The sequence below is a fragment of the Cyrtonyx montezumae genome, unplaced genomic scaffold, assembly GCF_038088225.1.
Source record: "Cyrtonyx montezumae isolate F1298 unplaced genomic scaffold, pur_monq_1.0 scaffold_13, whole genome shotgun sequence".
Lineage (NCBI taxonomy): Eukaryota > Metazoa > Chordata > Aves > Galliformes > Odontophoridae > Cyrtonyx > Cyrtonyx montezumae.
The window spans coordinates 4616377-4632552 of record NW_027071859.1 but is presented as its reverse complement, the minus strand read 5'-3'; the positions used below and the strand labels follow the sequence as shown (position 1 = coordinate 4632552).

Genomic DNA, 16176 nt, shown 5'->3' with positions numbered 1-16176 from the left:
ATCTTAAAGGTCCCTTCCAATATAACCCTTCATGTGATACTACCTTTTAAAAATGATCCAAAGGCTTGATGCTTGTTCGTTCAGTGCAAGCTATGGGCTTAGGGAAGTAGCAGAAGGGGAACAGAGGTGGCAATCTTTTTCCCTTTGGATTTTTTCCTTGAAAAACTGGAAAACATTTGTGTATGTATATTCAGTTGTGCATGCTAGTCTACCCATGCAGACCTCGCTATCCTTTATTTTTTTTTATTTTTGTGCCTTATTTTTATGACTGAGGATTCTGTGTTGGTGTGAGAGATTTATTCATCCCTGTATAATGAAACTTTGCACATTCCATATGGCAGCCCTGCACCTAATATGAATTATACAGGACACGAGCCATCCATTCTCTTGCGAGGGTACTTTGATCAAACGTGACACTTGTTAAAAGAAATGTCCACTGGTGAGGCACTTTGACTATTTTAATGCCTGCTTTCCCCACCCCTTGTCTCCTAAATAAAGAAACTGAAGCCGTTTTGCATCTTCAAAGTGCACTTTGGTCTGTCTGTCTGTCTGGGTCTTTTTTCTTTTTTTTTTTTTTTTTTGTGCTCTTGTTTTTTGTTTTGGTAGGAGGGACAGCAGTGTGATAAAGGAGGAAATCAAAGCCTTCCTAGCCAATCGGAGGATTTCCCAAGCAGTTGTTGCACAGGTAACAGGTAAGAGCTCGGGGAGTCTGTGGGAAACCGTGTCTAACTGCCTATGTGTGCACAGTGCAGATGTTGGAATATTGCTTGGCTTTCTGCATTGCAGTGCAGATCTGTCAGCTTAGTCATGATAATGTATGCCTTTGATTTAAGACCCATTGTCCCGCACATCATGGAACTTCCCCAGTGAATCACTTGTTCTCTTTTTCTTTTTTTTTCTTGTGGCTTGTGCTGGCAGATTTTATTGTACAGCGTTATAATAAGTCCAAAGTTTTTATCTTTAAAATGAAACCATTTTCCTTAATTCTTAAATTGTTTGTTGAATGTGGTAAATAGATACATATCTGCATCTCTGTGTATAGAGATATGAATAATACATATTTATATTATAAAATGCATATGAAAAATCTGGAGACACAGCAATATCTGATATCGCTACATCCAGCAGTTGTTTTGTGATAGTTTTGAAGTTTTTCAATTGCTTGTCTTTGAGTCACAAATAGTGAAAATGAGTTGTGAGACTGAGGGAGCGACTATTTGAGCTTAGATTTTACCTAGAAGGAGTAGTAGGGTGTTTAGGTCTTTTTTGGTCTGTTTTAACCCTCTACCTTATACATTCTCTCTTTTGCTTTCAGTGCAAGTAAGCAGTGATACCACTTATTCTCTTTGTGTTTTATCAATTCTCCTTTACAAATAAATAGATCAATCCCATATATATCTATCACATCTATTCATTCTTAAAACCAAGATGGTTTAAAGATCTTGGAATGAATCCTTCAGGTTCCTTGCTGACTAGGAATGCCAAACTGACAAGAGGGGAGTTGTTCTTTTATGATATTTCCAGTGTTTGAAATGTCATGAGAACCCATCTGCCTGGGAGATCTGGGTTTGCAGATGCTGTGTGTGCTAGCAGTTGAGGTAGGCAGGCAGAAATGGGTACTGGAGCCATGGAGCCAGGAATTCCTTCCACATCTGTGATTTTGGGCAAATTACTTGTACAAAATTAACATTTTCTGTCACTCTAAGGAACTTTACTAGCCTTACCAGATGTTAACATTAGTACTTCAGAAATTTAATGCTAAGTCTTCTTACTTGAATGGGGCCTGAACTGTGGGAAGCTTGTGGGTCAGTCCCATACCTTTGTGCAGTCCTTGCCTGAATATGGTCTAGGAATGGCTCATTTCCAAATTAACCCCTTCTACAGTTTATTGTGAGACCAAGCAACAGAAGTCCTCTGACTCCAGGACAGAGCCTCTGAGCCTGAGTAAGTCAAACTTATCCTCCTTCAAGAGAAATGTTGCAAAGAGGAAAAAAGCATGGCAGGAGAGTATTTCCAAAACAAACCAGTGTGTTTTTTTATGGTCAGTTAGACTATTGCATGCCATTGAATTTGAATTTCTGTGCCAAATCTAAGGTAGTCTGTATCAGTAAAAGGAACTGATCCATTTGCTTGTGTGTCAGTGTGTATTTCAATAGGAGGCAGGCTGTAGCAAAGTCAAGATGGATCTCTTCACTCCTGGTCATGTTGGTCCTTCCATCATCATCCTGCTGTCTTAGTTATTGCTAGATGTCTTAACCTGATAGTGGGGCAGAGCAGAAACTGACCTCATGGCACTATGACGTTGTCTGGTTTTCATGTAAAATCAGTGGGAACCCATGTAGCTCTGAAAACTAAATGGCTGTGTCTTTTTGCAGCTGACCAATAAGAAAAAGTGATGTTTTGCACCTGATACACTTTCTTAAGCAAAAATAACTGTAAGGCCTATGCTGTGCTATGATGAACAAATCTTCCTCCTTCTGCCCTTTGCAGCTGAGCAGTGTTTTCTTCCTGGACTTACTGTGAAGGATTTCAGGAGCTGGTTCATTTTAAAAGTAACCCTTAACCTTGTGTATGCAGATGTGTAGCACTTACATGCTGCTATTAAGTACGTAGTTATGGCTTATCTGAAAGATACAGTCTCAAGGAGATTGAAGAGACCAGATTAAAGTGTGTACTCAGCACTAACTGGGGAAACATCAGCTTCTTTTCAAAGACACAGAATAGTGAAGAGTGACTGAAAATATCGCAGGACAGAGACCCTGAGTGGAAAGGATGTGTCCCAGGGGCTCTCATTTCCAGTCTTGTCTTGGACCTGATGAATGCTAGTTGACTTCTGTATTCATCAGATGTGTCCATCATTCTTTCCCATTCAGCTGTGAAGCAATCTCCCAAAGAAGGTTTGGAAACCACTTTTGGTTCTTCAGAAAAGGAATTTGGGTAGACTAGCATAATGCTTTGCATTATGGTCCCCAAATGTTGGGACTCTATCTGTATATATGGTCCCACCTCAGTGTTTACAGTCTCAGTCTCTCTGGTAAAGGTGTTTTGTGAATCATTCAGTAAACAAGAGAAAAACAGAAAAATAAAATTCAAAGAGTGGTCACTAACAGATGGTGTGGAGAAGGGCTATAGGAAGTGATAGCTCTCCAGGATGCTGCTCAGGCTGGGTGATTGCACTCTCACTTCTCTCCAGCCCCAGGCATCATTCATCACCATGCATTTAAGTACAATCATAGCTGCAGTTCAGCTGTTGGGCACATTTGACTTGCCCCACTGCTAGTTACCATCCTCCATCAGCTGGAAATAATTTGTCCGTCTCTAGAAATAAATGCAGAATGCTATGGCCTCAGCTCTTATCATTCATCTCTTCTGCCTTGGGAAGAAAGGCAAGAAATGAATGACATGAAAAATCCATGGCTGCCTCTGTTTGACCCAGCTGCCTGTGGTCTTCCTCCTTTCAGCCTCTACCTATTCCTGTGCTGTTTTATAAAATGCTGCTTATATGTGTAATGGGAAGGGAGAATGGTGTGGAGGAAAGAAAGGAGTAACTGATTAGTGTTGTTAGACCTCAAACTAGGAACCTGAAACTTTGCTTTCTTAATTATTACTGGGTATGATATTGTCTTAATTGGACATACAAGTGATACGCATTTGTTAAAACAGAGTATTTGTATGTCTTTGAATTGCAGGTGATGAACTAGCTCATGAGTTGCTGAACTGCTCACCCTGTGCTTCCAGTCCTATTTGTCCCCGTTCTATCTTGTCATCTTTCTGTCCTTGGAGCAGGGACCTCCAGTGCAACTTCTGCAACTTGAAACTTCACTTTAACCTGATTTCATCAATTCCTCAAGGCTCTTAAGATCTCTTTCAAAAAAAAAATCTTTCTCTCCTTTTCTCATCTTAATTCAAATAATGCAGTGCACTGACAGGGTATGCATTCCTGTATCAACCACGGTCCTTCCAAGCACTGTGAGCAGGCTTTCAGTTACAGCCACTGCAATGGTGGGCTGCTTTTCCTTTTGTTTTTCTTGTGTTTCATTGATAGGGGATGGGAAGCGATGGAGGCCAAGTATGCGTAAGAGGGAGACACAGAGCTGAAGGTTAAAGTCAACTGATGCAGTAGAAGAATTTTTTAGGCTCTTTTAGTCTTTATAAAATTACCAGAAACTTTTCAAGTCATTTAGATAATGAATCTGACAAGGAAAATTAAACTTGGAAGACATTCTACAGGGCTGCCTTGTGTACCGAGAGAAGAGAGCAGATTGGAGAATAGTAGCATTAGAATATTCAATGGTGACTTGGAAATAAAGAAATGATTGATAAGAAGCAAAAAACTTAGCATAACACTTATTAGTGCTGGTCCTAAATACGGGAGCTGCTTTTTATAGAAACTTTTTTAATGGTGTCTATAATAAGATAAACAAGAAGCACTTGGGTTGGGCTCTGTATAAATAATCTCCTACTGATAAGAAAAAATGACAGTATAAACAGGAGCTAATAATAGTTCCTGCTGAATTTCCTATCTTGTTTTTTGAAGCTCCTTTTAACATAACTGCAGCTCACTTGGGGTCGATATTTAGCCCTACGTGTGGCAGGTGAGGTGCCAAATTTTTATCAACAATAATTTGAAGTCATGCAGCGTAATTTGTTTTAGTTATCACCGGAATTGTTTCTGGGCACAAAGTGAGAAGCTGAGTGCACTCGTTTGGAGGTGCTGTCTCTTGAGATATTGGCTCCAAATGTGGACGGAGAGTGGGGGAAATGCTTTCAGAAACTGACACCTTTCTGTTGCTACTGCAGCAAAGGACGGAGGGAGGAGTGTTCATAGATGAGCCCTTTGCAGCCAACCTAAATGCTTTGATGGATGATGCTTCTGCAAGCTTTGGAAGTGTTGACTTTTCCATTTTTTACACGTAGAGAGGAATGAAGGAACAGAAATCTGCACCTTCCTGAGGTCACAGTGGAAGCAGTCAGTGGTAGAGCAGGAAACTGAATTCACATTTCCCAGTTCTTAGAGTAGTGCCATAAAAACCAAGCTATCATGTGTGAAAAATGATAACTAATAATGATAAATGCAGAGGTTTGTTGGTTTTCTTTTTAAATATACAACAAATAGAGTTTTCCGGTGTGTGATTCTGCTAACCTTCCTGATTATTCTGCGTGTATAATTCGGCCTTGTCCTTCTGCCTCTGTCTTAATTGATATGAGGTCTCCAGGACTTAGCTTAGTGCTATGCTAGATACACAGGGCATCTAGTGCAGCAGAGAGCAGCCTCTAAGATCTCCTAATGTTTGGAGCCTACACTCAGGGGTGCCAAGCAGATTACAAATATAGACCGAGTGTAATTGAACTAGTTCAGTTGTGAAGAAAATTCAGAGAATTATTCATCATCTGAGGTGGTAAGAAACTAGCATTTCTCGTTCTTTTCTTAATACTCCTGACAACACAGGGGAAGATTTGTTTTTGTATGATTTTGATCTTTGCAGGTTTTCCATAAACAAGCATTTGCTAATCTCTTAAATTGATAGATGTCCTTTGTGAGCATGCGCTGTAGGAATGTAGGATTTTGCTTTCAAACAGGAGAATTAAGACACTGCCAGTTACTTCTTCAACAAATCTGATGTATTCCAGGTGCTTCTACAAATCTCTCCTGAAAGAAACATTAAAGAAATGCAAAGTAGAGTCACTGAACAAATCTGTATGTGAAGGTGAAAACAGTTACTGGAAGGCTTGATGAATAGCAGTTGTGAGGGTTACGAGCGGATTTGTACTGCAGGCATCAGTTGCCTTCTCTGAATGATACATTTTGCCATTTCATTTAAGTATACGGAAGGGAAAATTCTTCCACATATGATTTGTTTGGGAGAAAACAGGGATGTCCAGAGGAGCGTGCTTGTGCTGTCATCTCCATTTTATTTATAATTTCAAATTGTGACCTGTTGTGTGAAGGAGTGATGTGTGACACCAGAGATCATCATCTGATTTGCTATAATCCTTTGTGACTACCACTCCTTCCTTTGCTGTTTTCAGTGGGTGAGCTAGCTGTGCTCATTACGAACTGTTCTTGTCCCTGCTGATCCTGAGCCCAGAGAGTGTCAGTCTTCCTTGAGGTCCGTGGTTCACTTTGAGAGTGAATTTCCTCCAGACAGCTGGATTTTCAGTACTCCAGAGATCTTCTTTCATTAATCTGCTTCTGGCAGCAGGATGATTTCTTTTTTCCTGCCAGTGCAATTTCCTAAAGTAGCGTGATTGCAGACTGTGTGACAGGATGGTGCTGGTGGTGGTACTAGTCCCTGTCCCTCTGAGTCAACTGTGCAAAATCTATTTGAGATGCAAGAAATTCTAATGTGACTTATTTTTTTAATTGAAAGGGGTGAAGGATGGGTTTGTGATTAAGACACTGTGCTAAGATCTTGGAGATGCTCTGGATCAGTTCTTCTGCTGTTGACTTTGCATGTGACCTTGAATTGCTAACCATTGTCATGTATGATTCTGGAGCCTCACAGCTGAGCTGATGAACAAAAATATTCTGTGTTAAAAAGAGAGAGGAGCGCTGTAGGTAGAGGGAACCTGTAAGGAGCTCAGCTTTCATTCTGCCTCTGAAACAGGGAAAGAAAATAGATAAATAAAAACAGAAAAGAGTGATAGAAAATGGGATGTGAAGGGACTTGGGCAGGTCTGTGTTCCATATAGAATTAAGGTCAGCTGCCTAAGCCACGCCTCGTGCCCGTGATCTGAGTGTGCAGCATTGCTATAGAAGTCTCCTGGCCAAAGAGCAAACTTGGCTGTGGGCGTTTCACTAATGCAAGAAATGCTATGGCCTGCAGTGCCATCAGTGAGATACCATAGTCAATAACGTATCAAGAATTGACGGTACAGTCTTTGAATTTGTCCATCTCGATGTCTGTACAAAGCCCCATTTTCGGAAATGACTTTATAAGCAGAGAGGACTTGCAGGGAGTCAGATGTGGGCATAGCCATGCACGGCTTGAATCATTTGGCTCCTGCTCCTTGGCTGTGTGTGAAGTGGCTAATGTCTGTAGCACCTCATGGCAGTGTCAGGGAACCTCTTGGGCACAACGTGGGTTTTTCCACTGCTCCGCTCTTTTTGAAGATATTTCATCTCAATTTATAATTTTTACCTTATGTTGTTATGCAAACATTCAACAGATGCTAATTCATTGCAATAAGTGTAAGTGGACTGTGGTAAAGAAGTAAATTAATGTTGCTTCAGCCCACTGATTAATAGGAGCCATGCATCCAAAAGCACTGAGACACAACCGCTTGTGTCCTGCAGCACTGTGTTAAGGAGATGGCTTTTATAAATCATAACAGTAGATGGGAAGCTGCAAATTTTCAAAACTTGGGCCTTCAACTGACCGTCAGACATCTACATTTCATTTTGTGCCAGAGAGCTTTATCAACCGATACTTATTTATTTTTGGTATTAACAGATGTGCTTCCATAGTTAATTGATGGAATATTAGTTTGTGTTTGATTGAGTAATTCTGCTTCTCTCCTGGTGTGAGCCCAGTTGTGTACCTAATACGTGCTCTGGGGATAGTGAGCTTTTGACTGCACCAGTTGTTTCACAGCTCTTTCAGACAAGGGGCATGGACACGGGTGTGAAGATCATCAGTAGGTGTACAGGAAACCAAACCAAACCAGGATATGTTTGCAGGCAGGGTTCTGTCAAAAAGCAGTAAACTTTTGTACTCAAAAGAAAACAAACCTATCCCTTTTCCACAGGACAATTTAAGCTCCATAGGCTCAGGGATTCTGTCCAACAAAGAATGGTTAAGAGCATAAGCCATGAGATTTTGAAAAACTGGTTGGACTAAACCTGCTTGAACACAACATCTAAGATTTGACTTAAATCATTCTCAAGTTATCTCAACTCCATGTTCAGTGCAAAGGAAGCATCATAAAAACCCTTATTAGAAGTGGTAAAACTACAGGGGGTTGTTATTTCATGAGTTAAATATGGTTATGAGATCCTCTAAAACCTGGACGCATCTCAGGAGGGGAGAGGCAGTTTGCTTTCTGTGTGGAAGCCAGCTTCCTACCTGCCTTAGCATTACCACCAAGCAGGTGTTGGCACAGCTGGTGTGCAGCACTATGTTGTTACTTGGAGCACCTCCTAAAAGTTGGATTCCTGGGAGGGTCTCCGTGTTGTTAACCCTTCCTGATAGTCAGGGAGCACGAGGAATCCTAGTGCTGGAGTTACTGCCTCAGTCATTCAGCATGTTGGTTTTGTTCTCAAACATACAAACAGTTCCCCTGCTACTGCACCTTTAAACCTCTTCCTTTATTTGATTCCTCTCTTCATGTCTGCTTTTCCCTTTCTGCATTGATCCTTCATTCAGTGTCATGCTTTGGAAATAACACTATTAATTTCTAGGGGTTTTTTTGCCATTTACTATTTTCCTAGAAGTCTTTTTGTCCCTAATCCTTCGTGGGTACATAGGGCCTGAGTCCTGCTTTGCTTCGCTGACGGGCAGCCATCCTTTTTGTTTTGTTTCCTGACTGTTGTTACAACAGCTGATAGTTGGCTTGCTGCATTTCTGGGGTGATTTGATCTATATCACAAAAACTGTTTCTGTGTTTATCTCCCTTTTTATTCAAGTCTTGAATGATAATGATCTCCTAAGCATCATCTCCTGTATATAATAGTGGGTAAGGGACTTGTTCCCATTTCACAGATGAAGAAATTTAAGAACCAAGGAAGCTGTGGTGCAGAATGGGACAATTCAGCAAGCAGTAGATTTGGCTTCCCAGTTTGTGCCCTTCTTGCTTGTAGACTGATTGTGCTGATTCCAGGATGCATTTTAAGTAAGGCTGAAGCTAACAAGAAGGTAAAGCAGCTAGGGATAGGGGAAGAAGCTTGAACTCTCTGTGTTTTCTATGGTTTAAATACTAGCATTGAATTTCCAGGCGCTGTAAGACAACACCTTTTATTAGTATATAAACCACTTTATATATCTAAAAAAAACCCAAGTTCTCTCTTCTTCTTTCTCTCTTTTTTTGTTTTCTACAGGTATCAGTCAGAGCCGGATCTCACATTGGCTTTTGCAGCAGGGATCAGACTTGAGTGAACAAAAGAAAAGGGCATTTTACAGATGGTACCAGCTTGAGAAGACGAATCCTGGTAAACACATCTAGCCTAAGCATCTCCTGCCATTTGATTTATGCAAAAAGCCTTTCGTCACTGGTTTGGATTATCACTGGTCATTCACTTGGTGATATACTGATGAGGTATTTCGTCTGAATAGTGTCTTAGAAATAGGCCCATGTTTTGTTTTCAGCAACAGATTTAGGACTGACTCACCCACCGCTGTCTGTCCAGCTTCTCCGTTGTGGTTACTTGCCCTGTCCTCCCACTCCTGGCTAGCTCTGGGAGTCAGAAGCGTGCTCTGTGAAGTTATAGTCAGGTGACATGAAACAGATGCTGAGGCTGTTCAGTGTTAACAAGGAGAAACCACTAGTAATAGCTACTTAATACAAAGTTGGAGCAAATATCTACATTTTAGCTGTGAGGAACTTTGGGATCACTTCCGAGGTTTTCAGCTGTAGCTGAAGCTCATGGATGAGATGTATGGATAGTCACAGTGACTAAATGGAGATGTCTCTCTCAAATTCCATCTCTTTCTTCAAATGTCAAAATAAATCTTAAATGTATAAAGAAATAAAGCTCTTCATTGTCTTTAACAAACAAGCTATCTTCAAAATCACAGTTGATTACATTTCCTTGCATTGTTTTTCTCCATATATTTTGTTTGACTACAGTTCTTAATCTCTCTTTCGTAGTCTTATTGTAAAGATCAAAATATTTACATTTAACTTCCTTTTTTTATTCATTTAATTCAGCATGATTTAATGAACTGTGTAATTGTTTAAGAAATATAAGACTCAGCCTCTGTAATATGAACTTAACTTCAACGTGCAGAATTCTGCTGAGAAGAATTCCAACAAAAACAGATCCTCAAAACTTCAGCTTTGTGTGTAAGCAGTAACTCAGGGGGCTCTGCGTGTCAATTGGCCCAAGACCGAGTTCTTTAGCTTAAAGTTGAGTGAGTTCAAACCTAGAGTCAAACCTGTCCTTTCTGCTAAGCATCTAGAAAACTCTTCTAAGTAATGCATAAGCCAAGGGCTTGACAAGCTGCAGGGATCCCTCATTGGCCTTGATTTTTTTTCTTAGAATTTGAAATTGTGATACCGAGGATCAGCAAAGGTATTGGATGCAGCCTTTCAGTACCAGCTTCTTTGGAAGCCTTGTGTTGTATCATGTGAAGCAACTCTCAGCCATTTCCCTTTCCAGAATAGCAGAGAAAGTCACAATTTTTTTTGGAAGGTGCATTTAAAGAGAAGAAAGTAACGAAGACAAAAAAACCACCTCTTTAGCACTGAAAACTCTTGCATGGATTTTTCTTTCCTTGCATCTTTTCTTTCCAGTATCATTTGGAGCTGTTTAGGAAACAGTATTGTGCTAAGATAAGAGTCATCAAACTTAGTACTAATACTTCTTTCTCTCTATATCCATAAGCTAACGTCTTTTTGTCCTTTTGACCTAGACAAGTGTAGCTTAAATATAATTGAATTGATGGTTAACTTCTCTTTTACTGATGCACAGCGTTGCTGAGTTCTTATTCACTTTTCTTTATGCACACATGGGAAAACTTCTTGAAGGGTTGTCTGCATTTACCCTTTTTTTCAAATAAGAGATCTTATGAAGCATTTTCAGGAAGTGTAAAAGGCAGAATGCTTCCTTTGCCTATGCCAAGAGACTCTTTGGATGCATTTAAATTCCCTTCAGAACCAGATAACATTTGTTTTATTTTTAGAGGTTGAGGTAAGGGGCGGGGAAGCTTAGTTTTCCTGTGGCTGTTGGAAAAGTCTGCTTGAGGAAAATGTGATCGTATTTGTTTATTTTGGGGTCATCCAATTCTTTCTGTTATTGCCATCTAGTAGATTGCAGGTCAGTCTGGTCAGGCAAGAGATAATTAGCATGCGTATGTGCAAATGTATACAGTACATTAAAGAAGATAACCAACCTTGTCCAAAGCATCCTGGATTTGAATTACTATTAATAGAACCAATTTGGAGCTGAAGTTTTGGACACTGCTTACAGTATCCTGTAATTCCCAGACTATTCAACTGCCTTTATTAGAATCTGAAAAGGTGAAAATATTGCCACATTCGCACAGAAGTGGTCACAGCAGTCCTAGTCACTCTTTGCAAAAGAGTGCCCTCCTCTGATAAAAACTGAAGTCATTAACTGAGTGGCATGAACATTTTTTCTACTTGTTGTCTTATGAAGAAGTGGCTTTCTATTGTCTCATCTCTCATGATTGTGGCTACTGGGAACAAAATCTTGGTCCTTCTTCTCTGAGTGATAGATTTGAGTCCCTCTGCACAGGAGCACATTTGAGTTTGAGTTACCAGTGGGCAAAAAGAGGTCTTTGGGAACGTTTAGTTCATTGGTTTTTTTAATCCTTATTTTTAACACTGAAAGTCTCCAAACTAAGATCATTTTCTGACTGAATTCATTAGTGCAGTAAAAGGAAAATAATTTCTACTTACTAATTGAAACAGTTTTGAAGCACCCAGGGCACCTGATGCAATCAGTTTGTGAACTATAAAGAAATAAAAGCTGCTTTCTGAGGGAAGGACTAGAGACTACTTGGCAGACTTGCAGTCTTTCTTTGGCACTACTAGTTTTGTGTACATCTTTTAGCAATTGATTTTTGCCTTTGCTCCTTGTTCCCACCTACAAGGTAAAGATGGGATTGTTCCCAAGGCATGAGTTGCTTGCCTTGCCTCTAAGTCCCTCACAAAAGGGGACTGTCTTATACTTCACTCATATACCGCACCCAGCCAGGAATTTTGAAGAATATAAAAGACAAAAAATAACTTGTAAATGTATCAGAAGAGATTAATTTTCTTCTTTCAAGTATGTGCCAATGGTAGATAATGCTCTGAATCATCCAAAAGTAGTCCTGCATCTGCTAACCTAAGAAATTTGTATTATGGAGTATCAGAGTGATTTTGAGACATCAGTACTTTTGAGACATGGCTAGATGTTACTCCTATATAGAAAGGACTCAGCAATTCCATCTTTTTTGTTACTTGCCAGTTTGCTTTGGCCTCTAGAATATACTGCTTTTTGTTGCTTCTGATTGCTTGTTTCCATGGATTGTTACTGTACTTCTCCTGTTTTTGGTGGCAGTTCATAGAATCATAGGGTCTTTTAAATTGGAAGGGATCCTTAAAAGTCATGTAGTCAGACTCTCCTGCAATGAATAGGGACACCTAGAGCTTGATCTGGTTGCTGAACTGAGTCAAGCCTGACCTTGAATATCTCCGAGGACAGCGCATCCACCACCTCCCTGGGCAACCTGTGCCAGTGCCTCACTGCCCTTACTGTAAAAAACTACATCCTTATATCCAGTCTAAATCTGCCCTCTTTTAGTTTGAAACTGTTTCCCCTTGTCCTATCACAACAGACCCTGCTAAAGAGTCTGCCCCTTCCTTCTAATAGCCCCCCTCTAGGTACTGACAGGCTGCTCTCAGGTCTCCCCACAGCCTTCTCTTCTCCAGGCTGAATAGTTGCTATGACCCAGGCATGGAGGCTTGCACTTGGATTTGTTGAACCTCATGAGGTTACCTGGGCACACTGCTCAGCCTGTCTAGGTCCCTCTGGATGGCATCCCATCCCTTGGGCATGTTGACCACACCACACAGCTTGGTGTCATCCACAAACTTGCTGAGAGTGCACTCAATCCCAATGTTGATGTCATTGAGGAATATCTTAAAGAGTGCTGTCAGACAGCAGCAGACAGGAATATTGCAAATGCTTGAATACCTTAAAATACATAACCTTTCTGCTGTATGCAGTAATCTTGCTTAAAAACTTCTTGACTTCTTGATCAGTGTTTTTGCTGGTAGGAGTAATGTCAAAGTTAATAACATAGCTGCAAACTCCAATGTATGAGTGTAATTTTTTTTCTGGAAGCAGTTGCCAATTAGGGTGAAAGGCAGGTTTTTGTTGAGGGGAAGAAGTCAATGCTAAATACTAGCATTTGAAAGGACTTGAAACCAATTAATAGGGATACTTTCCATTTAGATCAGGCGTTTTTTGGACAGGAACCATGTCTCTTGTGTTTTGTAGAGGGCCACGAGCATTTTGGCAGCAGATAAATGATGTAAGTTTCAGAAGCCAGTGTATGGGTGCATTGAGTCCTATAATGCTCTGTTATTTTTTTAGAGCCCCTGGCTTTTAAATAAGTAAATACTTCTTTTTACACTGATAGTTAGCTTGATTAGTTTGGCTGGCATTGGGTCTTGGGCAATGTGGGAACCTTGTTATGGAGCAACTTGAGCATTTCTTTTGCCTCTGTGCACTGTAACCTGAAGCTGTCTCCCAGAAATGATGTGTTGGAGTTGCAGATGGTTACAGGCTGCCTCCAGTTAGCTGGGATGCTTTGTTTCAGCTAGTCCTCTGTAGCAGAAAGCCTGTGGTCACCTTGTGCTTTTCCTCCTTGAGCAAAAAGGATGAAGAAAAGTAGTTATTATCAGGATGTAACATCTCTTGTGTTACTCCCATAGCAGCTCTTGTTTAGCTGTACCAAACAACCAAACACCCAACCAAAACAACAAAGGCTGGATATCCCATGAGATTTGCACTGGAAAGGTATTGTTTGTGATTTAGTTTTACAGAGCTTCAGCAGTCCTTCTCTGACCCTTCCTGGCCAAGCAGTGAGCCCTTTAGGGAATGTTTTGGTGTGCAGGCTGCTGATTCAATACTAGCTTGGCTCAGGAGTAACTGGAAGGTGTTTATTATGTGCTCTCAGGTCAGTCTGGCTGAAAACGAAGTGTGACAGCTCTTCTTATCAGTGTAATATGTGGTAGGTACTTGTTACAGGGACTTGCTGGTAAATGATTTCTTGGAGCTGGGAGATGCCCTGAGGCAGGGCTCCAGCCATTCTGTGCATCACCCTCATACTGCAGGGCCTCTACAAGACGTGGGATGTGGATCAGCAATTGCATGTGATTTTTAAGAGCAGCTCTCTTTTGGGACATGCCGAGAGAAGGAAGGGCTTTGTCATGAGAAGCTCAGTATAGAGGTGGCTCTGTGTTGCAAAAAGTGCTCTGTGTGTTGGCAAGTAGTGAGATGGCACTTTTCTTTTCTCTCCCTGAGAGTTCTTCCCCAGATGATTCACTTCTACACTGCTTACAGGTTCTTGCTTTATGATGCATATACCAAAACAAACTTCATACATTTGCTCTGCTTGCTCTGCAGAAGAGAGAAGCTTCACTTCTTAAAAGCTGTTTGAGGAGCTTGTAAAGAGAGTCTGAAATGGCAACTCAGATGGAAAATAAGTTGTTAAGAAGTGAAGCTGGTCTGAGAGAAGATTGCAGTGAAGCTTTGGAACAGCAAAGTAAATGGGATCCCAAAGTGCTCACCTAATGCAGGAGATGAAACAAAGCTCAAGTTGTCTTAATCAAATGCAGCAACAGTGCACACGTCCACCACTTCCACTCTCACAGATAGATCCCAGCACATCTTGTGCCTCTGCATGCATTCAGGTGCTTCTGTCTTTCTTTGTGTGCAAAAACAGGGGTTATGTATTTGCTTGTAATGCACAGCATGCTTCTCCCATATCAGCAGCTGATATTGATGTTACCCTATAGAAAAGAGGAGTAGGTAAATTGATAGGAGGGCTACTAAAGCAAAAAATAAATAAAAATTCAGTAAGTGAACATGGCAGCAGTTGGAGTAAATTTGTGCTTTAAATGCTGATGTTTTTTCAGCCTTTGTCTACAGAATTTGATATAATTACTCTGCATCTATTATCTTTATGTTAAGCATCACTGGCATTTCCATATTCCCCCTCATTCTTGAAAACACACAGGTGAAGTCCTTTGGTGGGGACAATACATTGCTGAGGCAGTTCAGGGAAAAATAATTCCTTCTCCCATTCTCCCCAAACTCCTTTAAATAAATGAATAATATTTATATTTTAATTGTGGAAATGTATTCAAAGCCTAGCAACCTGATAACTGACCCAGACCTCAAATCATGCAAAGATTAGAGAATAGATAAGGAACTCTCCTTGCAATGGCCTCCAAAAGAATTGGCAACATAGGAAAAAAATTATGTGTCAATAAAATGAAGTAATTGGGGATTGGCAAGAGTCGCTGTCCTTGGACACTCAAAGCAGAGGTGTTGGGATTCAATTCCTGTAAACTTCTCCTGGGGAAAGTTTGTAAATGTTTCTGGGCTTTGCTACCTCTGCCAGTAAGGAAAATACTCGTTGGGCATTTCTGCAAAGACACACAGCCAAATGCATAGATAGCTAATTACTACTGTAGGACTTTGCTTAATACTTAAACTCTAAGTTCCTTTAACCCCTTTAGCTGTGCTGTAAAATAAATGAGCAGTGCTGTTTTACTAACACAGTATGGTTTTATGATTAAATCTTGCATTGTGAGCAATCTGTGGACCCAGAGGGCTTTACATGCACACAGCAGCGTGCTCCTATGTGAGCAGTGCCACTTGCTACTCTTGAGAGGAGAAAAAACTACACCCAGGCTGTTAAAATGCATGAAATCCATTTGTGCTTGGGGTGCTCATGGGATATGGGTGATGATTTAGCTTTTCGTATGATACATATATGTATTTTTTTCCACATAAGAGCTGCTGTTTCTTCCTTCCCTTCAGGGGTCATTGCTGAGCACAAGTCCCTCAGAGCATCCCCTGTTTCACATACAAATGCCCCTCACCCAGGGATATATGAAAGACTGGTCTCCCAGTGTTTTGATTTATCTTGATTTATTAACTGAGAGGCTGTTGTGGAAGGAGTTGGGTAAGTTTCAGAGGGCTTTTCCTGAAGGCACTGTGCCAGGTCCCATCTCTCTCTTGATGCTTTCCAGCTCACGCTTCTTGAAAGCTGAAACATATCCATAGATGGGGGACAGAAGTGGAAAGATGTGGTGTTAATCTGTTTTCAGTGACTTTTTCAGGCAGCCTGGCACTCAGGAGCCCATGTTTGCACAGGTCACTGTGTGCTTCTGTCTGTGGAGCTATTTCAAGTGTTTACTTGTCTCTTCAGCCATGTCAAAATATCTCTGGGGATAAGCTTATGCTTTGCTTTCTGAGACTGCTGTACAATTAAT

General features: G+C 40.7%; 1 protein-coding gene across 17 annotated transcripts in view; it reads left to right on the top strand.

The window, feature by feature from the left end:
- HMBOX1 (homeobox containing 1) overlaps positions 1 to 16176 on the top strand; it is a 107791-nt gene that overhangs the window by 58285 nt on the left and 33330 nt on the right. For all 17 annotated transcript variants that reach the window (XM_065730506.1, XM_065730518.1, XM_065730513.1 and 14 more), the window contains exons 4-5: positions 607 to 692; positions 9038 to 9148. In XM_065730506.1, the coding sequence (XP_065586578.1) occupies positions 607 to 692; positions 9038 to 9148 (197 nt within the window). The remainder of the gene's footprint in view (positions 1 to 606; positions 693 to 9037; positions 9149 to 16176) is intronic.